Here is a 27,673-nt window from a genome sequence, read left to right on the forward strand (position 1 = left end):
TGCGTGTGTGTGCATTTAATAAGGGTTTGAGAAGAAACTGGAAGGGTGTGTGAAAAGGTCACATTGCAGGATATGAGGTAAGTCTTGCAATAATTCAGACAAAGACACTGTTAAATCTTTTATTCCTCTACTTTACTTAAAAATACGGAAACTACAAAAGGTCACATTTTAGAAACTCAAACTTTTCGAAGGAAACAAAGCTTTGCATTACATTTTTATTTGTACAGAGGCCAAATTTATCTCCTAAAACAAAGCAAAATATCCCAACAGCGGATATAAAATACGCAACAACTTTTGGGTTTGTTAATATTGTTAATATACAGTAGGATAAGAGGCTAACGGCATTGTACCATCACCTGAAAGCACTAGAAAGCTGACTGGGTTGGCACAGCAGGTTTTGAAGAAAAGACTAATGTGAAGACAGAACTACTTGAAACTACTTTCCCACTTTTTTTCAGTTACAACTACGATTACGACAAATAAAATGAAACATGGCTGGTTTTCATGCTCTGCCTGGACCCTGAATTGTACCTTATATGATTACATGTGACAAATCAAATGAATTGATCAATATATTGATTTAGTTCCATTGGCAGGAACAGTCCAGAGGCTCTTGAAAGTTGTACTCCACGACTGTGGCGTTGCGAGAGCAGTAAAGTGTGACGGAGCGGGTTTGTAGTCCACTCTCACGGCAGCACTTACAGAACCGGGCGTGACTGTTGATGTTAAAGTTGAATATGGTGGCAGACGGGCATTTCCCATCACAAGAATAGACTGTTACCTGTAAGAGGAGGGAGACAGGATGATGACAGAAGGAGGCATAAGGCAAGGCATAATTGCAGTTTTTTTCATATTACTAATAATAATTGCAGTTTTAGACTCTTCATTTAGTTAGCATGTCTCTCTTCTCTCACCGGTGCATTGCTCCTGCAGTCATCTTTTCTAATGGTAGTCCGAATGGCCACACGTTTGCATGTCTTACCATCCTCTTTACCTACACACACGTTCACACAGACATCAGATGCATAGACAGAGTAACACCAGAAGTAACTCCAGAGCAGAGTAACTTTCTGTTTCACAGCAGAAAACATGAAGTAGTTCAAACATACAAAAAGAAATGTGCATGCACACACACACACACACACACACACACACACACACACTGGTAAACATATTCTCACGCAAACACACAAACACACTCTTTGATCATTTTACCGCAGAGATCTGTCACTCATACAACCATCAAAGGGCCTATTGAGCTGGGCTCTTTGTTGCCCAGCAGTAGGAGATTGCTTTGATTGACAGTTGGGTGACGGGGGGGGGGCACAGTTCTCACAGCAGAGATCCGGCTCTCCTATTGGCTACTGACCTAAATTTAACATTACTTTTAAGCCAATCAAAGCTGGTCAAAAGGATTCTGTCTAGGGCTGGAATGTATGAAAAGAGTAAATGAACTCCAGCTTGTTCTTAATGGATGACTGTTTAACACTGGAGCTTGTTTCACAACTGCCGTTAACACTTTGATATAACAAAGCCTTTTCTATTATATTTAACATTGAATATTATCTGATGAATGGTTTTGCACTAGAGATTTATGCAAGGTTAGATTTTGTTAATGTTGTATTAACCAGTGAGAGGAAAAAAACATGAAAAGACAAGACACACAAAATAAAAAACAAAAATAGACTCACACCGCACACATTCACACAAGGCTTATAAAAGTGCAAGTGAATGAGTCACTGAGTGTCAGGATGCCAAAGAATCATTGTAAGTGGGATAGTGCAAGATGGTGGTACCTGTGTCACAGTTAGTACTACCAGTGGGGGTTATGGGATTAACGGTAAATGGTAAAACACCCACTCCAGAACCTGGGAGCATCGTCAGGATCGCAGCCATCGGGTTCAAAGAACGTTGTGAGAACATACACAAGGTTACGTTTGGTTCAGAATACACAATTCAGCGTCACACAGAAACACACAGAGGATGGAATCAGTGCAGCTGGCATGCACATGGATTTCACTGCTTTTTTGGGCCGCTCCAGGCACCCAGCCAAGGAACTCATTTAATGTACTACAAAAAGCAGCTCAGCAGGGCAAACTCTAACCCCTGCACCATCTCGCATCCTCATTGGTAAAACGCTCACCGTGGAGCACCCTGATTGGCCAAACGGCAAGGTCACTGCAAAAGCAGGCAAGCGGGCGAGGCTGCAATGCCGAATCCACAGAGAGCGAAAATGTCACCACTGCATGTTTTTTTAAGCTTTAACACACACAACTTAGAAATGTCTTATTACATAATATTATTTTGTAAAGTAGACATCAAGGACAGTTAATAGGTCTTGAAAGCACAAGTTCAGGAAGTTGTATTTTGACTTAGTAATTATATAAAATGTCATATTTCATCATTCTATTTACATTATTATTATTATTATTATTATTATTATTATTTTCTTGAGTTTTCCCACCAACTATCTCTTCTGTCTGAGCTGTGCTGGCTCTTGAATATGTCAACAGAAGATTTGGGGACAAACTGGTAAAGCCAGGGATTGTGGGAAATGTAGTAATACAGCCAAAAACAGGCTTTATCTCCACCCTCTACAACAGGCCACACCCCCAACCACTCAGCCAATAAGCCCATCCACTGCCAGGCAACAAGGCGCTCACCCCTCTGATTGACAGCTCAAAGCATTACCAGAAGCATCAAATAAATTTGGAGACTCACATGTCCTGCAGCAACCGTCCACATAGCTCTGAACCACCCCACCATTCTGCAAGAGAGTACGAGACGCGAAACCAGAGTTAATGGGAAATGCTTCAAAGGACACCAAAGAGTCCAAAATTAACATTTTAATACATAATATGGGTGCACCAATCAATTAGCCTCCAGTCATAATTGGCAGATAGTTGAAAGCTGATATATAAGTACGTGTCAACTGCTCCATCAAAGAAAAAAAGACTATGATTGTAATGTAAGTTACATAAAGTGTGAGCAGTGATTGAGTTTAACCTTAAATTCAGATATATGGTACATTTAGAGGTCCGGACCTGAATACACTCTGTGTCATTGAAAGGCGGGCAAATCACTCCAGAGGCAAGTATCACCGCTCCCACTGCTGTTTCCATGCAGTCGTAACGTGTACAGTTCTCCACCCAGGAACTCCCTGCCTGCACACACACAATTAGAATCAGTACTGCTCAAAAAGCAGCGCATTAAGCACATGCAGATGTGTTTGTCCTTACAGCGAAAAGCTCTGTTGTCCCGTTTTCGTTGGTAAAAGTACAGGAGACATTTTTACAGGAGCCGCAGCACACCTGAGGGTCTATGGAGGTTACATACACCTGGTGCTAAAAAGATGAGACACAGAAGTGAAGGATGAGTACAAGATGCAGAAGGTAAGAGAAGTGGATGAGGCATGGTGTTAAAGCTATATAAGAAGAAGAGTTGAAATCAGAAAAATGCTTCTCACAATGATTATGTGATCTATCAAAATGTGCTAAATGTTGTAAATGTGTTGGATACATACTGGCCCACATTTTTGGGAGCAGTTGACAGAGGTAATTTCCATTGCATAGAAGCCAGAGTCTGGATCTCTTTGATGCAGGCAGTGGACAGTGTAACACAGCTCTCCTTCAAAGTACTGAACCAGAGACTGGCCTGGGCTCAGCACTGTTACCCCTTGGAAAAGACACACCTCTGCCTTCTCTATACACACACACACACACACACACACACACACACACACACACACACACACACACACACACACACACACACACACAAACAAAACCATAGGATAAATAAATCATACCATATTTTAAGTGACCAATACAAAACCTTTTTTCATGGTAAATATGGCAAGGCAGCCTGGAAGTCGAAGCAGCGCGAAGCAGTGGATGAAACAATGTCTACAGCATGTCAATTGCCACCCTAGTGTCAGGTGTGTGTCCGTGAGCTGTCATGCTTGCGTTACACATACGGCATGTATGCTGAGGACAGTCACAGTTGGTGCTGCTGTCTGGAACCTCGACCAGCACTTCCCCCTGAGAGAAAAACAGAGTGCTGACTTAACTGAATTTGTTTACTTTTTCTTCCTTCTCGCAAAGACCTGAATAGACAGGGACTTGTGATGCAGCTTTTTGCTGACTTACCACCTGGCAGATGGGGAGAGAGCTGTCCTCACATTGGCATTCTGGGAGTGTCAGAGAGAGAGTTAAATGTGTTGGAAGTTTACGCAAGTACGAGAAAGGCATAACAATGCCTGAAATGAATCCAGTCATAAACTCAACACACACCAGCAAAAAATAGTCTGTAATAGATGTATACATTATGTGAGTGTTTTTGAGTGTGTACCACAGTGGTGCTGCGGGCAGCAATGTCCGGGGACAGCAGTTTGAACCAAAGAGAGACCAGGTGTACAGGTCACAGATGATTCAGGGCACAGGTTGACATCACATACTGCAACACATTGGAGAAAGTAGAAACATTACTTTGAAGACACAGACACAAAAACACACATATACAGTACACACACTTACCACAATGGTACTGTGGGCAGCAGCTGTTGGTGGAGTTTAGATCCACGGCCAGAATTTCTCCATGTGAACAAGTTGGAATGGGTTCAAGACATGACTCACACACTGCTCAGACAGAAAAACACAAACAACACATTCAGTTTTGTTGCTGTAATTGACGGAGTTGCCAAAGATGGAGACAAAGCAGATGGCATACTAAAGACTTTCGTTTTTAGTTTAGACTGACTAACCTGTGGACCACAATTAAAACTTACCACACAGGTAAGAATAGCAGCAGGATTTCCCCCCCCTGACCTCCACTAGGAACTGATCTTCCCTGCAGTTGGGGGAAGGCACAGGAGGGCATGCCATGGGGTCACACTCTGAGGAAGACCAGTCACAGCAAAGTGTTTAGTGAAAGTAAAGGTTCAGGCCAATATAACACATTAAACAAAGATTTTACAACATGTCTAAAAACTTTGGAAAGAGTAGAGAAATTAAATAGTTTGTTTTCACCACATCTGTACTCTGGGCAGCAGGACAGAGCGCTGTAACCAATCACTAGCCGGTTCCCATTATCACAAGGTGGAGCTTCGCTGTCACAGATGGTCATGTTGCACTCTGACAAGTAGTGAAAGAGCAAAAAAGACAAGGAGGAAATATCACTTAATGGGTCATATGTTCACTGAAATGATTGTTGGTCTCTGAAATTAGAAGTATTTGGGGATACTGGTTAGCTACGGAATTGGTGAACGATCATCAGCAATATAATATTACTCTGAAGGGTGAGACTTAAAGGCAGAATGAAGGGAAAAGATTAAACCACCATCTCTCAGATACAATCTCCAGAAGTTTGTATTTGGATCAGATGATTTGCTTAGCAAAGAAGAACCTAATCTTTAAACTCACCACATATCTTCTTCGGGCAGCAGGCTCCTTCTTCCAACACATCCAGTACATACTCTCCTTCCCTCTCACACAGCGGTGTAGGGACAGAGTTGCAGTCTGGCTCCACAGCCACCACAGAGCCATTCTCCATGCATTTGTACAGACAGCAGCCGCGAGCAGAGCCATTCCACACCTCGCCAGGGGACCGAGGGTTACCCTCATTATCTGTGCACACTGGATACATCAGAACCAAGTAAATGCCCTGTATGTTGAGTCTAGGAGTGACATAAAGCAGTCCAAAACTGATTCAGACTCTCTGACAGTGCAGTATTCATCACAAAGGCATGTAATTACTCTGTCACTCACCACAGCGATCCTCAGTTACACAGTAAGGGGAGTCAGCACGGTGCAGGATGGTTCCACTGCGGCACACACACTCCTCTCTGATGAAGGAGCAGGTGGTCTCCTCGTAGTACTCTGTGTTCAGACAGGTGCGGCTGGCGCAGGTGCTCACACATGGTTGATACTCCTTACCAGGGGGACACCGCAATGCTACAGGGTGATAGGCACTTAGAAATGCACGAGCAAATGAAAAACATTAATGAGTACATCTGCGTACATGTCATTTTTTTTTTGCCCGTGTCTCCTTACGGCAGAAGTTGTGTCTTCTCCAGCTGACGCAGACTTGATGTGTGTAGCAGACCGCCACGTACGCCGCCAGAAAGTCACACTGGTGATCCTTGTAGTGCAGGTCCCCCGCCCACATGATGTCGCAGAACTGCTCTGGAGGGACCTGCAAACACACAACCAGCCGGCCAGAGTCTTGTAGGGCTTCAACTGATGATTATTTACATTATTGAGGGGTTGATTTTTTTGGGGATCACAGACACCATTAATGGTTTAGTTAGTTACAAGGTTGAAAATGGCAATGACAATTTCACACAATGACGTTGTCAAATAGCTTGTTTTATCCAAGCAACATTTCAAAACCCAAAGACATTGATGATGATATAAAACAGATACAACCCCCATTTGAGAAGCGGGAACCAGAGAATGTTTGGCATTTCTGCTTGCTAAATTGCTTAAATGATAAATCAATTGTCAGAATTGTTGTAGATTAACTTTCCTTCATTGACTAATCGACTTATCTTTTCTGTACTGAAGTCATGGCAAAGTAGCTAAAGACGATCATGCTTGTAAAATGCTGTGTAAATACAGTAGCTACCTTGCTGTGGCATGGCATGAAGGCTCTCTGGCGGAGCATGGAGAGACAGGTGGAGCAGTCCTCGATGGTGCAGTTGTCTCCGACTCTGCGTGTGTGTTCAGTTTCATCAGTGGTGTGGACTCTCCAAGCCTGCAGGAAGAGCACCATGTCTCCCACCTCTCTGACCACTGTACCATTGGGCAGCTTCAGGTCGTCTTCTGGGTTGCCATCACAACAACCTGACATAATGGACAGACAGATGTTTGGTGTGTGTGTGAGAGTGTGAGAGTGTGTGTGTGTGTGTGTGTGTGTGTGTGTGTGTGTGTGTGTGTGTGTGTGTGTGTGTGTGCGTGTGTGTGTGTGTGTGAATGTGTGTTATACTGCTGCATTGTCAGTGAGCAATATATATATATATATGTGAAGTGAGACAATGTGTGTGTGAAACTGCCTAATTAAACAAAATGGCTCTCAACATCTCAAATTGTCATATCCCATAATGACTCAAGTCAAAGTGATGCTGCTGTTTAGACATTAAGCCTTTAGGTGCTGATAGCTGGCACTTACAGAAGCCAGTGCTGAGGCCACTGCTGATGTAGTCAATGCTGGTGTGTGTGTGTGTGTGTGTGTGTGTGTGTGTGTGTGTGTGTGTGTGTGTGTGTGTGTGTGTGTGTGGACTCACCACACAGGCCTCGAGTGGGCACAGATGCATTATGAGGAGTGATGTACTGCAGTACCATGATGCCGGTGCTGTGATACCATTGTATGTTGACCCCGCCAGGTGTGTGGATCAGGTACATGCTGCCTGTGTCTTCCACATAAAGAGATTGACGGGAGAATGGAAGTCTAGCAGGTCTGTAGTTTACTGTCATCTAGAGAAAAATGGACACACAGCCACACAGGAACCACATTATTTGCGTGGAAAAAGTTGAACTCCTGGCAGTAAATTAGGTAAAAGACTTACTTTGCGATCCAGTCGGTTGATAATGATTCTGTAGGAGGAGGTAGTAATGTTCAGTTTCTTAAAACACAGACCAGATGTTCCACCTGTAGGACTCTGTAGGGGAATGAAATTAGAGAATGTAATGATACAAGATAATATTTATTGAATGATTAAAAGCTTTTGATTTTGATGCAAACACAATTGTAGGGAATTAAGAGACTGTACTCACAGTTCGTCTGATGGAGTTTACACTCTACAAAGAAAACAAAAACATTTTACAATAAAATATATAGTTTTCAGATGTCTTATGAGTTCATTTTTTATTCTGGATGTTACCTGGCTGGTCGGACATTTCTCCACGGCGCCAATAATAGTCTCTCTGGGAAGATTAACCAGGATGTAAGAGCCGTTATCATACAGGGCCACATTGTTGCCATCGAATGTGATAACACGCAGGTCTGACATCACAGTGCAGCGACCTGGCAAAAGCAAATTGTATCAATAAAATCAAACACAGATCGTTGTGGCAAACGATGGATTCCAATAACTACACCTGCTTATACTGAATCACTGGGAAATTCAGATTTTTCAAAGTAAACAACCAAAACGTACAGGGGCACTGCCACTGTGGACAGCAGGGGTCTGTGTTGATGAGGATGGGCAGGCCCAACAGACTGCACTGGGGCTGTGTGGTGTTGTAGCGACAGTGTAGAGAGGAGTTGTGAAGCAGCAGCTCTCCATTAAAACAGATCAGCTCAGCACACTCATCGATGCGGTAGGAGTACGGAGGCTGAGGAGACAAAGACACACATTTTGTTTTACAAAGTTTGTTTACATGGCACAGCAGTCCTTCATAGCCATCAGCAGACTTTTTTTGCATCACTAAACTCAAACATTTGCATTCCTATTCATCTGTTCTGTCCCCAGTCTCCATATCCTCCCATTATTACATAGTACAGATAGATTATGGATTCATACATATCTTAATACTATGCATATTGAGAATATAAAAATGTTTTAAGTTATGCAATGTAGTGTTTCTACTAATATTTCTGTAAGTAGCACATAAAGCATTTTATGCACTACATTTCTCAGAATAGAATAGGCCCTATTTTAATGAAAAATTTAATGAATGCTGCCCAAATTTCATTTAGCTGCTCAGGGCCATGCTGGCTCACAGTCACACTGTCATGGCTTACTGGGACACTTGAATAGAACCGAGGCATTGTTAATGTTATTAGTAACACCTGCACGTTTCAAGCAAGTCAAAATTCCTGCTGTGAAAAAGGCCTATAGATACAGAAATAATCACTTCAATAGTGAATTCATTCATGTAATTAATCAATGACATAGTACACCTAGCATAACTGTCCCAATTTATCAAGTTAAATACACACATTTATCTTCCAAATGATTATGTACAGCTTTATGAAAAATGTGTTTGCGGGTGTGTACTGAACTTTAACCGTTTCACTGTTTACTTTAACAGAAAGGCTTACTGTGCAAGGAGAAGTGGGCAAGAGGAATGGATGCGTGGTTGATGCTTCCTCTGTTATCGGAGAGGTGTCAGGGCTTGGGATTATTTCTGTGGTACTTGGCTCAGTAGTGGGCTCGAAGGTTGTAGGAAATGGTGCTGTGGTTGTCACAACAACTGTTGAGGTGTCTGTTGGCGTGGTGGTCTCTATGGTGATGGTTGTACCCGCGGGTGTAGGCTGAGGAGTGGTTGTGGTTTCGGTGGGCGTTTCAGGTACAGAGGTGGTAGAGGTGAGGGCAGTGGTGACGGCTGTGGTGGGTGGTGGCTGAGTGGAGGCGGAGGATAGAGGAGGTGGGGTGGAAGTTGTTGGTAATGTTGGCGATGGTGTTGACGGTGTGGTAATGGTGGTTGAGGTAGGAGTGGAGGGCGAGGAGGTGGAAGAAAGAGTAGTAGGGGGTGGAGGAGAAGAAGTCGGGGTGACTGTAGTAGCCTCAGTGGATACAATGGAGGGTGTTGCTGTGCTGGTGGTTGTAGTGACCCCTGTGGTTACCGTAGTTTGAGTGGGGGTCATCTCAGTCGTGCTGAGAGTAGTTGGCGGGGTTGAGGGAGTGAGTGTGGTAGAAACAATAGTGGTGGGAGGAGCAGCAGGAGTTGTAGATGAAGAAGGGGTGAGCCGAGTGGTGATTGTTGTACTGGGAGTAGTGGGAGTGGTAGTGGGGGTTGTGGGCCTTACAGTAGTGGAGGAGGTAGTTGTTGCTCTTGTGGTAGTGGTGGATGTGGTGGTGGTGGTGGTTGTGGTTCTCGGCCTTGTGGTAGTAGTAGTAGTCGTAGTGGTTGTGGTTGTAGTTGGAGTTGTTGTTGGTGCTGTCGTAGTTCTGTTGGACTGGGTCACATATGCAAAGGGTGTCGGAGTTGGGGGAAGAGACACACCTAGTAGAGATGATTAAGTTCAAGTTCCACTTTATTAATCCTTAGAAAAGGAAATTTAGTGTGCAGCAGGATGTCTAAAAACACATACACAGAAAAAGCACCACCAGATGCCAACAACATTGTAAACACAACACCGGACACACATCAACACATCAATGGAGACACTCCTTCCCCCAAAACCAATGTCAGAATCCAATTGTACAGTACACAGGTAAATCTGTCATAATGAACATGGACAGGGATAAATAAATAAATAAATAAATAATCACATACTGTATAAAATCTTCAAATGATGTCAATCAAGTGAATTCAGCTTCCTAATAGCCACAGGAATAAAAGAATCCCTGGCACATCTAGTTCTTAACATAGGTAGTCTAAATCGGCGACCTGAGGGGAGCAGATTAAACTCCCCAAAGAGTGGGTAATCAGGGCAGTTTAAAATTTGGTAAGCCTTACCCCTGACCCGTTTATCATATATATATGTTGCAGCTGTGGTAGTTGTACCCCAATACTACAATACATATTTTGTATCGATTATAAAAAATACATTAAAGTAAATATTTACAATAAATATATGTATTGCATCAAAAAACTTTTCTATGGCATTTTTAAGACCGATTTTAACTCATCCGTTGTACTCACAGTCCTCTTTGTAGACACATCTTCGAGTGACTTCATCAAGGACCATGTTCTTGGGACACCGTGGGAAGCAGCCCTCCACACTGCAACACACAGAAACTATTTCAGCACCTGAGCTCAGCATTGATTATGTTAGTTGTATAAAAGTTGTCTTTTAATGAGCCAAGCCTCTTACGGAGGCAGGAAGTGGCAGCGGGTGGCATCTGGGTCACTGCACGTGTGGACACAAGGGCTTGCACAGGCCTGGTAGCGCCACTCACACATCATACGATAGGGTATCACAAAACTGCTCTCTGCCAGAGGAGAGGAAAAAACACCTGATTTGTTAGTTTTTGTGTGTGTGTGTGTGTGTGTGTGTGTGTGTGTGTGTGTAAACACACGTATGTATGTGTGTTGGGTACATGTATGTGTTTCTGACCCTCCAGTTTGAAGCTGCTGCTGGCTTTGAAGCCCTCTGAGGTGTCATATTTCTGAGCTCGTGCAGCAGTGCGTGTCAGTGTAAGAAAGATTCCAGGTTGGCCAACAAGCTCGAATGAGGTGCGACCTGTCAGAAACAGTCCCTGGTGCTGGATAAAGGTTGCCCTGCGATTAAACTCCGGCCCTCGACTCCAGCGCTCCAACTGAAGACGGCTGCGTCCTGACACGACAAGGAAATAATTTGGTCTCTCTGCAGACTCCAGTGACACCACAGGGACACCTGTGAAAATATGCAAACGGGGGTTAATTTACCCAAAAAACAAAGAGTAGTAATGTTTCATTGTGTGAATGTGGATGCTCACGTGAAGTTCTGTCCTTCTGCAAGCCTGCTGTGATCATGAAGTTGAACAGTAAGCCTGGGGCAGGCAACTGCCCTGGTCCCTCTCTCACCAGAGGAAACACTGAGCTGCTGGTGCGATTCACTCCAAACATGGTGTCATTATAAACAGCACTCACCAAGGAAAATGGGCCATCGCCTAGCTCTGTGGGGAAGCAAGAGAAAGAGAAGAAATTAGAGTGGTGACAAGCTAGCAGGGAATCAGAGTCTGTAAGGTTTGGAAACAAGACACTTGAAAACGACTTACTACTTACTACTTACTTACGACATACTCAGGCTCATACATACCTTGATTATAGTATTCACAATCGTAGGCTGAAAAAGACCAAAAAGCTCAGAAGTTAGAAAGCATTTCAATAGCTCTGAAATCTGACTGAGATCAAAAATATTGGTGTTTGCAAAGAAGGACTGGTAAAAGTGGGTCAAAGAGGAAAGCAGGGCTCACGTCTCTGACCAACACAGAGTATGTATAAGCACTATGAGCATGTGTGTGTGTACTCACGACAGACAGAGGGTGATCTCCAGTGTATTGTGACCCCCTGTTGGCAGCATTTGTGTGCATATGCAGCGATGGATGTACAGAGACACTCACAGTCTCCCCCACGGTTACAATTGCAAGTGTCTGTCAGGCAGTTCCTATAGAACCAGGCCACATCCACCTGAAGGGTACGGGCAGCATGGTCATACAAATACACACACAGACACAGACATGTACACACACACACACACACACACACACACACACACACACACACACACACACACACACACACACAGACAGACAAACAATCATAAAGTGAACCAGGCCAATCTCATTGGGGGAAACTGTTTAGGGGGTGAGTAGTTGTCAATAATTCAGACAGGGAAGGAGTGATGAGATATCAGGACAAAGGAATGTGGGTCAACCTCGGGTGCAGAGGGGATCAGATGAGCTCTATGACACACAGACAAAATGCGTCAGCAATGAGTTGGTGTGTCCAAAGGCAAAGTTAACTGGGCCTCTGTGTTTTTGACACTGGCTACTGTAATGCACAAAAACAGCACAATTCATCCCATCAAAACTTTAATCTGTATTATTATCCTTTTAAATGTGAGAAAAAGCTCAAATTGTGATAAGGTTGGGTGTTGCATCCTGAGTGGAGCAGCCAGCTTGCAATTACATACAGCCATGTTAATGAAAAGGTACTCTGGAGTAATTCAGACATGTTCTTATTTTCTATATTGGTTATGAACAATCCAAAAAAACATGTTAATACAATCTGTGAAATGTGGGTAGTATCATACTGCTTTTGATACTAATTAATCCTATCTTATACACTGTGAAAAAAAAGTGTTTTTTCTCAAGAAAGCAAGCTTTAGAAGTGGCTTCCTTGCATGGGTGCTTTTCCCTCCAATGAGAATATGAAGAAAACTCCAGCAAAGTCACTAAAACTGGAATGGTTGGCGAACTTCACTGGTGTTTTTAAATCTTACTTACCTTACGTCTGTTTTGAAAAGAAATGTGAACAGCTAGAGTCACTTCTCTTGTCTGAATGCAAAAGGAAAAACTCTGAAAGTGTCATCTAACCATGCATTTATATATTAAAGATTTGGAGCAGCGACCTACACGTCGGATCCATTTATTTGTGTGAAACTTCTTTTTTACAATGACCCAAGCAAAGAGACAAACTCTGCCTGGTAAAGTGCCAGATCAGTGCAGTTGCCTCTCTGCCACTCAGAATGATAAGTGAAGTACAAGGCCATGATTTTCTCACTATACTATGAACTAATGTACCAATATTTGTTTCTGAGCTAAGTCATAAAAACGGAATGCAAAGCCACAGGATACCACAGGATTCACTTACATTTTATTAACAAGGTGCTAATAAACGATGTTTTCATGTGCAATGTGTCTGTATGAACAATTAACATCAATAATCAAATTATAAAAATACACATTAAATGAATCACACGTGAGAACAAAGGCATTGTTAAAGAAATATAAAAGGATTAGTTACTTACATGGCTATTGTGCTTATCTCTATTGAGAGTGTTAGTGACATGCACATTATTAAAAAATTAAAATAAGTACGGTTTTAATGAGGTGGCCCCTTTACATATATACATAGCACCATCTGCTGGCCACATAGAGACATGCAATACTGTAGCTAAACATACAGGTGTGTGTCAGTGTGTGTAGCGTTGGATCTGGTGTGGTATTTGGTATTTATCTCTGAGGAACAGTGTATTCACTGGGATCAGTTAATGGTTGTTCCCATAACCCCTTACAAACCCCTACTCCCCTGCTGCAAGCAAGATAACCTTTCTATAGCTCACTCTGTACGGACATTTGTTTGTGTGTATGTGTATGTGTGTGCATCAGTTCAATGGCACTCACCACGTTGTGACAGGGTGCAAAGACATCACTGTAGAGGAGAGCACACTCCCTCTTGGCGTACGGCTGTCTGCCTAAGTCGCCTTCACACGGTCGCTCAACTATGTAGTCACTTTGACACTAAAACACACAAAACACACACATAGAAGGTGATCCGAGTGTCTGATTACTCTTAAATATCACACTGGACTCAAGGGAGACAAGCACACATAAATTACAGGAGCAACAGAGAGCTAGAGAGGAGTGAAAGAGTGAGTGGGAGATACACAAAGAGAAAAAGGAATGAGGGTCAGGGGAGAATCGAGCTGGGCTGATTCATACCTGTCCCAGGGCCCAGCTATCACCAAAGGTCTGTGCATTATTGACTTCCATGTGGCTGGAGGTGGTCATATCATTCACTGTCACACCGTCAAAATTTCCACATAGCCCACTGAGAAGGCCCTAAATAAGAAAAAAAGACACTGAGCCTGTTTCCTGATTAATTTCATAACAGTCAACATACAGTATATACTGTATATATGTATGTATATCTGAGGACACTAAAAACTTTCATTTGTAAAATGTACTCTTAGTCCAGACCTTCCACTGAGGTCCAACTCTAATGTGTACAGTCGTCTTGCGGTCCCAGAGGATGGTCAGGTCCTGATTGGAGAAGTAGACCACAGTGTAGTAGCCGGCTTTCCAAAGCTCAAACTCTGACCCTCGACCTACAACAGTGGACGGGCTCTGAGGCAAGACAAACAAAGTAGACTGATATTCACAGAAATCAGTGGATTTTTATTGATATATTTCACTTATATATTTTTGAGAGGAAAAGAGACACAGGTACATAGCTAGATGGGTAAAGAGAGAGTGTGATTGTGTGTGTGTGTGTGTGTGTGTGTGTGTGTGTGTGTGTGTGTGTGTGTGTGTGTGTGTGTGTGTGTGTGTGTGTGTAGTCCGTACAGGGTTGCCAGAGTTGTCTGTGAAGTAGATCTTGGTAAGTCCCACGTGAATGACCAGTATTTTCATGCACACAATGCCGCTCTCATAGCAATCCTTGTTTTGGGCAACAATGGACACCTCGGTTTCTCCTGCACTCTGGTGAGAGGGGAAGACAAAATATTACTCCTGCGAGGGAAGGAAGTCTCATCAGCCTCTCATCTCTGTCCATCCACAAAACACAATGTTTTTGTTTGTTTGTTCACAATTTACATTTTATTATAGCCACAGCAGCCAGACATGCAATATCTGGATACCACATGATAGACCGGAAACATTGTCATTCTGGATACATGAGAGGTGAGGAGGAAGCAATTCCAAGCTATTAAGACTGAGCTCTGACCAGCTTCCCCATTCTTGTCAGGTCTGACTCTGCACGGTGGCTGGCAGCCTGTTAGGTTTGAATTGGAATGTCTGTTCTGCTAATTCTAATTCTATATCCCTGGGAGCGTAGGAGTCCTGGGGTTTAAAATGAACACTGGTCTCTTTGTGTCGCTACAGCTTTGCACAACGTCTGCTAGCATTACCATGGTGCAAATCCACACACACACACACACACACACACACACACACACACACACACACACGCGCGCGCGCACGCACGCACACACACACACACACACACACACACACACACACACACACACACACACACACACACACACACACCTTAATGTGCTGCTCTAATTAAAAACCACTCTCTCTTCCAAGGTTAGAAACAAGCTTGGCTCTTCTTTACCAGATCCAAATCAGTTTTGCTTGCTCCTTTCGATTGCTCCTCCTTTGCACTTAAACACACCCCATCTTTCACACACACTTCTCTGACACAGTTGAGCACAAGCACTTTGACACCACCTTATTAGCATTTGTGGTACAAATATGTGATTTTCGATTACACATTCCAGTGCCTGAGTCCATACATTTGTCAAGTCAATTACATCATTGTACACTTTTATTTGCACATGTAACACTGTACTTACAGAGATCCACACACACAGAATATACTCACTTTAAGCAGGTAGACCTGACAGTCAGAGTGGTAGTCATACTCGAGGCCATCGAAGGTGTGGTAGTGTCTATCGCTGTAGACAGTACACACAGCTGGACATGGTGAGTGGCTGCAGTTAAAATAGCCCCGGTGACAGACACTGAGGAGACGGACAGGTGGATGCACATGAGGAAGGTTAAGAGAAACTCATTGTACTATAAATTATACAATTATATGTTCTGAGATATAATTTGTTAGAAATCTGTTCTAATCATACATGGAAACTTGCACATATGTAATGCAGTGCAAATGCAAATGTTAATTTGGAAATGATATTGTTGTATTACTGCTCAGTAAATGGAGAATACAGTAAAGGTGAATACCATTTGTAGCATGATGTTTCCACAGTTTCTCCAGGTAGGTATTCAAGGCCCAGCCAGGAACAGGGGCAGTTCTCTGGAAAGTAACACTCGCTATGGTGCAGCACCAACCTTTATAGATAAAACAGACTCAAGTAGGAGGTACAGAACTTGCACCTGACTTACAGTTTTTCACGATCGCTATGATAATTTTTTCAATACTTTACTACAACTTTCCTAAACTCTTAACGCACCAACACACCTACAACACACAATTGGCAACAGTTACAGTTAATTTCATGCTCAAAATCACACATTGTAAACTAAACTCCAACACTGATTTTCAAAATACAATAATTCACTAACACAATACACTGTGTTTACCAAAACAATGCAATCATGTGTTTAAGTCAAATAATTCTTCCAAAACACTAACACATGTTAACACTGCCCTTATACAATAGACAATAGTATATTGTATCGATCATAGATTGAGTTTTGGACTGCAGTTTCTCTTGAAGCCTCTCTACATTTTTGTTTTGTTGGGTTTAGTAAAAGCATGCATATTTTTTTAAAGATTATTTTTTGGGCTTTTCCGCCTTTATTTGACAGGACAGCTAGTTGAGAAAGGGGAGAGAGAGAGGGGGAAGACATGCAGGAAATAGTCACAAGTCGGATTTGCGTCGAGGCATAAACCTCCAAGTATATGTGCACCTGCTCTACCCACTGAGCCAACCCAGCCACCGTTGTGTTTCTTTTGCTGCAGAGATTCAATACAAAAAATGAATGACCCATCTCAGAGTAGCTTTATAGAATGTACGGTTTATGAAAAAAAGGAGACAGACAGAATTGTCCTGGTACTCCTCTTCCTCTCCCTCGTGAAGGCATTATTCTTATTTTCTGTGTTCATCTACAGTATATTGTTCAAATAGGTCCTCTTTTACTGTACTACCATATGATCATGCAATTGAAAGAACCTCAACACCTGAGTGGTGTGTTTCCTAGAAGAGAATCAGCTGTGATTGATCTATTTGCATAACTTCAATCAGCTGTTTCTCAATAAATGCATGTATAAAATGCAGGGGATATATTTGTGTTTCAATTTACAATATGATCAGCTGTTCACTTTGACTTTAGCCTTTAAGTTAGGTTAAGAACATGTTGTTATCTGTTCTGACATACAGTGTGAAAGCATTTGTAAATTGGTCAGTAAAAAGCCATTGTTTTGGTCTTGGTGGAGCTTGTGTGTAAAAGAAGTTCAAGCATTTAAAATGTGTGTTAACTGTATGCATTTTGTGTCAAAGCAACAATAAATGGGTTAATTGTATAGCCTACACAGACGGATGTTGTGCTAACTGTGTTAAGAGTTTAGGAAAGTTGTTAAAAGTATTGAAAAAAGTGCCATAGTGATCGTAAAAAAACTGTACAAAAATTAACTGGTGTTAATTTCCCAATTCTGTGAGTAAAACCTATACAGTATGTGACCTGAAGTGTAGATTTTGGATACTGTTAAGATATTGTAGGTGGGGAAAGTACATAAGATAACCCTCCACTGTATATTATCAAGCACACACAACTTTAAATGCTCTGTCAGTCTTCCTTGAATAAATACACCTTCACAAGACTAAACATGGTTTTGCCCATTGATTAAGGATGACTACTGACTGGCTTCTAGGCAGCCACTGGTTTTAATCGCTTTAATTACAGTATGAAAATCCACTTGCAGAAACTTTTTTTAGCTTTTTTTGCTAATCATTACAATTAACATTTTTCTTCCTTAAGCTGATGCTTTGTTTTTGTGCCAAAGTTACATAATCATTGCATGGTAACTGCAAGCACATTTGAATTAAATTAACAGAAAGACATGACTTCCTGGAAGGTAGGAAATCACTCAAAAACATATAGTATGTTTCGCTAAGTGGACTGGAAAAACAAATACAAATACAAAACCAATACATAACAATATTGGAAAGCAGTAGATGCTTATTTTACCCAGGAGGGCAGACACAGCCAGGGATGCATGGTGTGCTGGGAGGGCAAGTAAGGTTCAACATCAGGTTACGGCAGGTCGGTGCACAGGCTACGCCTCCTCTCTGCTCGGTGCAGCTGTGGTACACTTTCCCCTCTGGACACTCCCCGACCTCTACACTATCTGGCTCTACAATGTGCGTGCACACGCACACGCACACACACACACACACACACACACACACACACACACACACACACTCAAGAAAATCAATGCCTTAGTCGCCTTAAACATCAAACGCAACAGCAAGTCATGGGAAACAAGCTACAACCACAGACATAAGGCTCTTGATTTCAGCAAGAGGGACACAGCTTGAAACGGCACTTTGTTGTTGGAAAGAACGAGAGCAGGAACTAAAAGGAGGGGGGAGTGCAGAGAGGTTACCTTTTTCCTCTGGCACACACTCCATCTTCCCATTTCTGCACAGGCTGATGGAGGAGACAGGAAGGGAGAGAAAAAGAGGTGAGTGTTTGGGAAAGAGAGTAATGTTATCAAACACAAAGTTAGTGCTCTACGTCTCACTTAAGCTTTTATTGCTTTCTCAAACGTATCAGACAGTGTGAGGATGTTACACTGTGTGCAGTCAGTAGAGCAGCCAAAGTGAGTTTTCACTTTTCAGTGAAGGTCAAAGACCGCTGTGACTCACCAGGGGCCAGAGGCGCTGAAGCTCACCTCCCCTGGCTGTGACACACTACCCATGGAGTAACAGTGACACTGAGACCTGAGGAGAAACTCATGACATTATTCTAATTACATACACACAACTAATGACCATGCTTTTTGTGCTAGTGTTTTCCTGTATGTGTGTTTCTGCCAAATAGCAATTGATGACTTAGTTAGGATGATATATGTAGGTGGCGAAGTCTTACAGTTGCACACAGCGCTGGCGCACATTGTCATGGTAACTGCCGTCTGGACAGCCACACCCCTCGGCACAGTCGTCAGGGTTACACGTCTCCGTGCTAGAGAGAGCACGACAGGACCGCCCGCAAGACGACACACAAGAGTGGTACAGCATGCCTCCAAGACACACCACTCCTGTGTACAGTAAATACACAAACACACAAAGTAATACACGTTTTATATACTGTACCCCTAAGTCAATGTCATCTCTCAAACTCTTTGTATATGTTGTTACTCTTCTGAAACAAACACAAACACTCAATACACACATATAGCACAGTTATAATCTGTAAAAGATTAAAGCTAAAAGGATAAAAGCAACCCAGAAGCCAAGTACTCACCACATTCAGAGACGTGTGATCTGAAATTAACGTTGACTCCGTGTTTGGAGCAGAGGTAAGCGTAGTGAGCCAGTGCTGTGCACAAACAGCTGCTCCCGCAACGACAGGCCTGGTAGCGGCACTGCTGCTGGTAGATGTTTGGACTGATGTAGCCATGACACGGGGCAAACACACTCCCCAAAAGCACCTCACACTTCGAGGCATAGAACACTAGAATATATACACACAAACAAACACACAACCCTGTTTAACACATTTGAAATTTTAGTCTGAACGAACTAAGATACCCTGCAACTAAAAGCTGTACAACTGTATCACAATCATATTTAGGATGTGAGGATGTACAGTGCAGTCTGTAGAGCTGCTGGCATTTAAGCCCATTAAGTTTATTCCCCTCTTGTGAGGCATTCTCTGGCTTAATTTGAGTTCAGGCCACCCTTCACCCTTTCCATTTTCCTAATATTAAATCAAGATAAAAAATAGCAAGTACACCCAAAATAATAAAAAAAAACTGAAAAATAGATGAAGCCATTATTACCATTGCGCTGGTTCATCTCACATGGGTCTATGATGGGCAGGTTGACTGGAGCCACACAAGCAGATGAAACCTTCCAAGCGTTGGCATGAAGCTGAGGAGTGCCCTCTATCATACCTGCTGGGGACCTACACACACAATCATAGTCAGGTAAAGTGACATTTTCAACATTGATCTTTAAGTGGGAAGTACATGCTCACAGGAAGTCATCTCGTAGATTTCCATTGAAGGTTCCACAAAGGCCCAGCGTCTGTCCACGCCACTGGCTATCCAGCTGCAGATAGACCCGCCCCCCTTGACCATCATAATGCAGCCTCAGACCAATCCCCGCCTTCAGCTGTGTAAACACAGAGGTCAGCTTCCGCACTTCTACTGCATCTATATACCCAGAAACAAACTCATGATCACAATGACAGTAGGTGTAATAATTGTTTTTTATTACAGTACATAGAGGAATTGTGTCAGATCTGACTGGATTTGATAATGCAATTGGTAACATAACACTGTGGTGTATCTAAGAGCTTTTTTAATTCCTACCATCAACATAGGGAAGGACAGGAGCCGGGTTTACACCAATTATCACCTCCCCCTCTCTGGTCAAAGTGATTTGATGAGTCACATCTTCATCCAACACCACTGTCACCGACTGAATGCACACCTGCTGCTGTAGGAACACAGACCACACAGAAGGACAGGTTATATTTATGTAGAAAGGAAACTGCATGGTTGGTGAATGTGTGCTCATGTGTGTATGCAAGTAATCATGCACGCTACCTCTGCACAGGTAGTATATTGCAGTGTGACGGTGAATCGGCTGTTGCGGCTCTTTGCCAGCACGTACTGACACGCCCCCGGCTGGAGAAACATCCTACCGTCAAATGTCGTCACAAATACGTCACCTATCACTGAACACTCCACTAGAAGGGGGAAGAGGAACAGTAATGAATCTAAATTCACAGTTTCCCCTTTAGTAACTTTCCAAAAAAACGTAAACTTACCTGTGCAGTTGTTCTCAGTGCAGTTCCACACTCCTCCCATGCACACGCTAACAAAGAACATACAGATAAGTTAACAGCAAAGCTACCGTATATGCTCACTCGTGAATACATGTTCACACTTACCAAACACTACATCCTTGTTGAAGCACATGTCCTTGTACATATGATGTACCATGGTAAACACATGGACACTGAGAAACAGCGATACATGTTCCATTTTGTAGGATAAGACCTGTGGGAAAGAGGATTGCAAAGTTTAGAGCTAGTTTAGAGGTCAATCAACTAAACATAACTTATGAAATTGTGAAGATAATGAAATACCATCAGGGCAGTAGCAGCCATCCAGACAATGCAAGTTGGTTCCCAGACACTCTTTCTCAAATGTGCAGGTGGGTGGACAACAACTGATACAGTCTCTATAGACAAAACTCTCCTCGCAGCCATCGTCTACATACAAACACACACACTTGAGTTTTAAGCAAAGGCAGATTACAGAACATTGAATAAATGTTGACCTAATATAAATGTAGGTAGAGCTGCAGTGGTAACTTACTACAAGAAGGGAAGCTGTCTCTCCACTCTCTTACTGGATATCCAACATGTGAGCAGGCTCGAGTGTACTCAACCAAGGCTCGACAAAACGTTTCCTCGTCATCAGATCTGGAGAAAAATAAATAAATAAACGTATTAAATGTTTTTGGGAAACTGCAATTATCTTTGAAGATTCTCCACAACTGAAGCCAATACGGGAGCTAGTGATGGAAGGTTTATTCTGTATCCGGGCTTTCACTGATAACAACACGGAGAACAGAGGGTGTAGAAAAAGTTGAATGTATTAATAATCAATAGCAAGTTATTTTGACTTACACACAGAGGTCAGACACACAGCTGGCCACAAAGGGATTTGGGTCAATGTTTTCATGACAGGACAGAAACGGGAAGAAGAGAAGTGCGCTGCATTTCTCTATGGCATCCTGCACACATTCACAATAAATACGGTATGGTATAAATGCAATGCATATAATAAAATATACAGAGAGATACAGTAAAACAAACACTGCTGCAGTCATTTAACACACAAGGACCATTCACTAAACACCTTAACAGAGGGCTTAATATTTAAATTATGAAAAAGTTAACTATGCTAGTTTTATTTTCTGCCAAGCAGTACAGATAGTTATATGGTGTTCTGTGGTGACATACAATTGAGAGTATGCCAATAGTTATACTAAGTAGAGTGTGGATCTTACATCCATGTCTGACTCAGAATGGCAGGGCCCATTGAAGTCGAGGTCTACTGAGGGACAGGCACTCTCATGAGGCAGGTCCACTGCCCAGCTGTTAGCAAACAATGCAGGCTCATCTGTCCGAATGCCTAACACACAACCAACACGCATAGAGTGTGTACCCAGCACACAAGCCACAAGAAACATATAGAAAATGAATAGTTAAGCACATACACAGGGAAAATATACTGTACAGTTGATGAACCATTCAAACAGGTAGATCATTATTTGCTTCTTTATTGCCAAACACTTTTGTCAATGTCAAACATATTTACATTAAACATAAAATGGAATGATGAAATATAATTAAACTGGGCATTTAGAGGAGATCTGATTAAAACTGGGTGTTTGTAAATGCACTATGTCCATTTTAGGGTTATAGTCAGAGCCTTTCCACTTGTTTACGCTCTTTCTCTGAGCTCATCCTCACTCTACTGGACAGCTCTGCGCTCAAACAAGTAGCAGTTCATATTACTGTTAATCTGAGGAAGGATTCTTGCTCCTTGCAGCCATTCAAACCCAAACTATCAGTTCTCCCCAATCCTTCACTCTAGTCTCTTCAGGTCCCACCGCTACTATAATTGGCTAGAATCAGTGTTGAGTGTATAATAATAATAATTGAGGTGAGTGGGTGCTGAGAGAAGGGATAGAAGGATGGGGGGTGGTCAGACCGGTCTTACCACGGGAGGTGGTGAGGTCATCGCCAGCAAGGTGGTTGAAGTTTCCACATAGGCCACAGGGGGCACCCTGGTGCTCCTCGCTCATCTTCAGGTAGACGCCCGAGCCTCCATCCCAGGCCAAAGAGAAGCCAAACACACTCTTCACCAGCAGGTAATCAGCCAGTCGCTCAATAAACAGACCGCCTACAGTCTGAGGCAGACTTAACCTGACATTTTAGAGACAGACACGTCAAGAGTGTGGCAAAGAAAGTGAGCTTTTTGAAAATCATGCTCAAGGTTTGTGTGGATGGTGTGGTGAGTAACTGAGTTGTTTGTTTCCCTTTCTGTTCTAACAGTTTTGTAACAAGATGTTTTATTGAAACCTCAAAAAAAATCTATCTTTCTGTCTTTTTCTTTCTACAGCAGAAACACCACACACACACGCACGCACGCACGCACGCACGCACACACACACACACACACACACACACACACACACACACACACACACACACACACACACACACACCTGCGGCCTCCCTGGTGGACCTGATATCCAGAAATGTGGATCTCCTCCTCATTTGGGAAGAACAGACTGAGAGCTCTTGGGCATGAATACACACTCCCATCACACACTCTGCTGTTGTGGACCTGAGAAGACAGGAAAAACGATGGAAGAGAACAAAAGAAACTTTAGGGTCACAGTGACATTGAAAAAGGCAAGCACGGAACTGTATTACTGTAACAAGGATTAGCCACGACCTGTAACCTGAGCTAGCATTCTAAAAACAACAGTCACCTGTCGGGTAATGATGCTGCCACCAACTGCCACATACTTAAGTTACTTAGACTATGATTATCAAACAATGTATGACAGAGGATGTAAGGGATGGACAGAGTTAGATTTTGAAGTAACTTTATTAGCTATTAAAAACAATGTTACAAATGTTCGAATGTTGTTAGCATTTGTCAGCTTAATGGAAAAAGCTGGTGAAATTCTATATGTTTGTTATTGTTAAAAAATGGCAGAAAGAGACCAAAACCAACAATAGGTTAGTTAATCTGTTAATAATTTCCAAAAAAAGCTGGACATTGTAGTTATTAGCAAATATTACTCGAAGTAGAGAAAATTGTGCATTTGTTGGGGACTCAAAATAAACAACAGTTCCCAATTTATGGTCTCTCAGTGTAACAGTTTGGCTTCCTGATGTGTTTTAGGAAAACAATGGAGGTGTATTGCACAGTGGACTAAGCTATATCAGGCTTTCACTAAACAATGCTTGTTAGTAGGACAGATTTATTGTTTTGGTCTTTTCATGGGACTTGTAGGCAACACAAATATTGAATACCACCAGACTTATCATTTACTGTAAATGAGGTCTGGAAAAGTCATCTGTTTAACATGAGTTTTAAATGCAACATGAGATAACTAAGAGAAGTCAAAAAGGCCTAAGTCTTCTGTACCCAAATTTTAATTGCAAAATGATGTAATAGGTCAAGAAAAACATACTGTATGCCAAATAAAGACAAATTGGTTAGTTTAAGTAGTAAAATACCACTGTATTTTAGCTTCTTAATGTGACTTGTGTATTTTTTTATTTTAGTGTCATTGTAAAAAAAAAGCCAGACTATCCTGTATTTCATTTCGATGCTCTTACCCACACTGTGTACTGTGGTGCAGCTGAGTGGCAGTCCTGGGCCAGAATATAAGAGCAGGTTCCAGGGAAATAGAAGTAGATTCCATCAAATGTTTCGTAGTGGTTCTGACCCCACGACCTGCAGATGCCGTCCCTATCCTGGCCCTGGTTAGGTACTGCGGGGGGAAATGGGCAATTCACTCAGACAACATTCCCGTAATGATGAAGTGGATCGGTTTCATGTGGTGACACAAATTAATTTCAGCAGAAATTGACACTTTGTTAAACTAAGAGGGTAAGTCATACACCCTATCTCTTTTATCATATTTATATATTTCATCATCTTTTATTTCATTAAACTTATCAGTGGAAAATGAATACCTGACTTTTCTAAAAAAGCCCTTTGTTACAGGAAATCCCCAGCTAGTGATGCCAAGATGCTGCCTAAGACCCTCCCCAAAATATGAGGGGGTGGGGGCTGGTGGCTGTGAGTCACATCCTCTAATCTTATCAGTGAGTGGCTTGTCATGCTGATGGGAATTGGAAATTGTACATTTTCAAAATGATTCTTTACATATGTTAATTACAAGACACCCATATTTCAATTAACAACATTTCCTAATCGTATTTAATATTTTTTAGAAGATGTGTTCCGTGGCATCAGCCCTATTATCCTCATCTTCAAAATGTACATTATGGCTGGGAGGCTTGATAATATTTCTTAGATGAGGCTTTAGGGATTTTTTTGAGGAACCTTGTTTTATGTAATCTTGTAAATGGTTTATTTGAGGATTTAATTTCAAGCTTTAGTTCAGTTGCAGTTCCCTCAGGAACTATATTGTTTTCAACATGTGTGTCTGTCAACACTAAATAAGTTTGTTTAAATGAAAAATGTCTTTACAATAACTGTGACCTCAGATCTCCTGATAAACTGTATGAGGAGTCTATTCAGAATATAGAAACCGAAAACTCCATCACTCAGCCCTTACCCTATTACCTTAGTGCAAGTGATTTTATATTTGCTGCTGTAGGGAGTAAAATCTATGTGTGTGTGTGTGTGTGTGTGTGTGTGTGTGTGGGGGGGGGGGGTGGATTGATAGAATGCTGGTGGATTTGTATCAACAAAGAGAGATAGAGAGAGAAAGAGAGAGAGAGAGAGAGAGAGAGAGAGAGAGAGAGAGAGAGAGAGAGATTTGGGGAAATATGATAATTAATACTGGAGTGTGTGCATTTAATTAACATTTGTTGAATGATTGGTGAGTCTGATGCGCACACATGAACAACCTCATACACATTCCTGTATAACTGAGTATGTAACTGTATACTGTGTGCTGTTATTAAAAAAGTTGTAAGCGTGCTAACCAGCTAGTCTGCTGCATACCAGAAATTATGCTTGTCAATCAACAATGGGTTGCAATGTGGATGATTTTCTGACAATACTGATCTGACACCAAAGGAATACATGTAGGTGCGTTGTTGTTTGTGTGTATTACTCACTGATCTGGCAGCGGTCTCCCAGTGCCTGGAACTGAGCACAGTCACACACACCGCCCTCCTGACACCAGCCACCATTGAGGCAGCCGCAATATTCTGGGAAAAAAAAAACCCGAACAAACTCAAGTTCACTTAACCCAGTCTATCTGGATAATGATAGTTTTAAGCTTCTGTGAATGCACTTAGGGTCACCTCAGAAGTAGCGTATTTACCTGAAGAGGCATCTCTGGCTGTGTAGTTGTGTAAAATGCTGCGTGACAGAGAACCCTCCGACAGCAGCGGTCTGTATGTCTTGGAAAACAATGAACAATAAACACTTAGAGTAGTTCCTTAAATAATTCTCAAGGTTTAACAGCATCAGAGGCACAATGCTGTACCGTTGGTGACCTGCTGCTGTAAGTTAAAAGTTGCGTCAGGTTGAGTGGGAGAAAGTGTATGTGTTAGTGAGTGTGTCTCATTTTTTACAAAGACAGCTTTGTGCCAGTTAGGGTGTTGTGCGCATGTGGGTGCCCTGACCTCCTCTGGTTCTCTTAGGTGTAGTGTACCAACCTCCTCCCCAAGGAGATCCCGTTTCCTCCGAAGTGCATTAGCCCTTCTGCACACACACAAACATGCACATTAGTGGGAAGAAACAGTCAGAGGGGAGACTTAAGTGCACTTTACCCCACTTGAATTCGGACTCCCAACTACTCTTTACTGAACCCTCACATGCACAAGTGCACATTGTCACAGAGTCTAGTGACAGAAACAGAAAGTGCAAATGCATTCATCATTGTCAGCCTATACAACTGTGTTAGAATTACCTTTAAAAAAGCATAAAGATGATTTTCTTTTCTTTACCAAATATTACTTATATTTTGTCCACACTATTAATGACAGAAAATAATTTCTTTCTTTTGACTTACCTCTGTAGTCTTCCTTCTGCCACTGAAAGTCGGCTCTGAGCTCCTAAACACAAAGTTATATAATTAACATTACATTTTCAAAATTGGTATCAGTTATTTATCTAGTATAAATAAATAAAATAGCTAAATGTAGATCCAGAAGTGTCCAATCAGAAACGTTTTACCAATTCACATCTGTGTCATTTGTAATGATTTAGCATGCAGATAGATACCATGTTCGGACACAACAATATGAAGGGGCAGTAAGGGGAGAGTAATTTTATACAATATATGCTTTATGATATTTATAAAAGCAAATGACCTATGACGTATAATAAAGATAACAGGTTACTTGATTACTATTCTAAAAGAACTTGTAATATAAGGGTAGTGTGACTTAATAATATAAAGAATCTTCTATGGTAGACCTATGTCCATCTGTGTTGTTAAATGTAGTCCACATTCATGTGTAGCGAACTTTATTGCAAGACTAATATCAAATTTTGGAGAAGTAAACTGTCAGACTTACCCTCATGTAACAGCAAGTGGGAGATTGAAAACGACATAAGAAGAAATCGTTTTACTGTCCACTTTAAGTTCATCTCAGAGTCCGAAAGGAAGTCCCACCGAAACGTTAACGGTGCATCGCAATGGTCCCGGGAGGAAAGGGTTTAGGATGGTAGCACCGGGACGATGCTTGGCCGTACCTGTTAAAACCTACCTGGTGGCGACAGCCCCCTGGAGCAGATGACGAGTAGCCTACACCTCTGTGGGCAGGTAGCTATACGCCTGCAGTGCTCTGTCA

General features: G+C 42.1%; 1 protein-coding gene across 1 annotated transcript; it reads right to left on the bottom strand.

Annotated features, from left to right (window-relative positions):
* Positions 1 to 111: 111 nt before the first annotated feature.
* Positions 112 to 27,673, bottom strand: otogl (otogelin-like). The gene is made up of 57 exons (XM_078256897.1): positions 27,398 to 27,673; positions 26,890 to 26,932; positions 26,501 to 26,579; positions 26,197 to 26,275; positions 25,988 to 26,080; positions 24,512 to 24,666; positions 23,383 to 23,504; positions 22,875 to 23,080; positions 22,159 to 22,283; positions 21,776 to 21,882; positions 21,462 to 21,568; positions 21,230 to 21,355; positions 21,032 to 21,140; positions 20,909 to 20,955; positions 20,685 to 20,827; positions 20,448 to 20,574; positions 20,111 to 20,288; positions 19,914 to 20,038; positions 19,376 to 19,585; positions 19,001 to 19,169; positions 18,778 to 18,852; positions 18,516 to 18,559; positions 18,095 to 18,260; positions 16,127 to 16,234; positions 15,765 to 15,903; positions 14,720 to 14,854; positions 14,354 to 14,500; positions 14,096 to 14,215; positions 13,778 to 13,894; positions 11,903 to 12,059; positions 11,689 to 11,715; positions 11,366 to 11,545; positions 11,005 to 11,283; positions 10,762 to 10,879; positions 10,590 to 10,669; positions 9,043 to 9,947; positions 8,156 to 8,333; positions 7,880 to 8,022; positions 7,773 to 7,796; positions 7,565 to 7,657; positions 7,283 to 7,472; positions 6,625 to 6,842; positions 6,051 to 6,192; positions 5,766 to 5,951; positions 5,421 to 5,633; positions 5,028 to 5,132; positions 4,787 to 4,894; positions 4,536 to 4,637; positions 4,351 to 4,455; positions 4,149 to 4,189; positions 3,977 to 4,040; positions 3,524 to 3,702; positions 3,240 to 3,344; positions 3,045 to 3,164; positions 2,722 to 2,767; positions 915 to 994; positions 112 to 781 (listed from the first exon to the last, which is right to left on the bottom strand). Exons 1-57 carry the CDS (start codon positions 27,468 to 27,470, stop codon positions 581 to 583), a joined length of 7,863 nt encoding a protein of 2,620 aa, XP_078113023.1. The 5' UTR covers positions 27,471 to 27,673; the 3' UTR covers positions 112 to 580.

This window comes from Sander vitreus, chromosome 8 (assembly GCF_031162955.1).
Source record: "Sander vitreus isolate 19-12246 chromosome 8, sanVit1, whole genome shotgun sequence".
In the NCBI taxonomy this organism is placed as follows: Eukaryota; Metazoa; Chordata; class Actinopteri; order Perciformes; family Percidae; genus Sander; species Sander vitreus.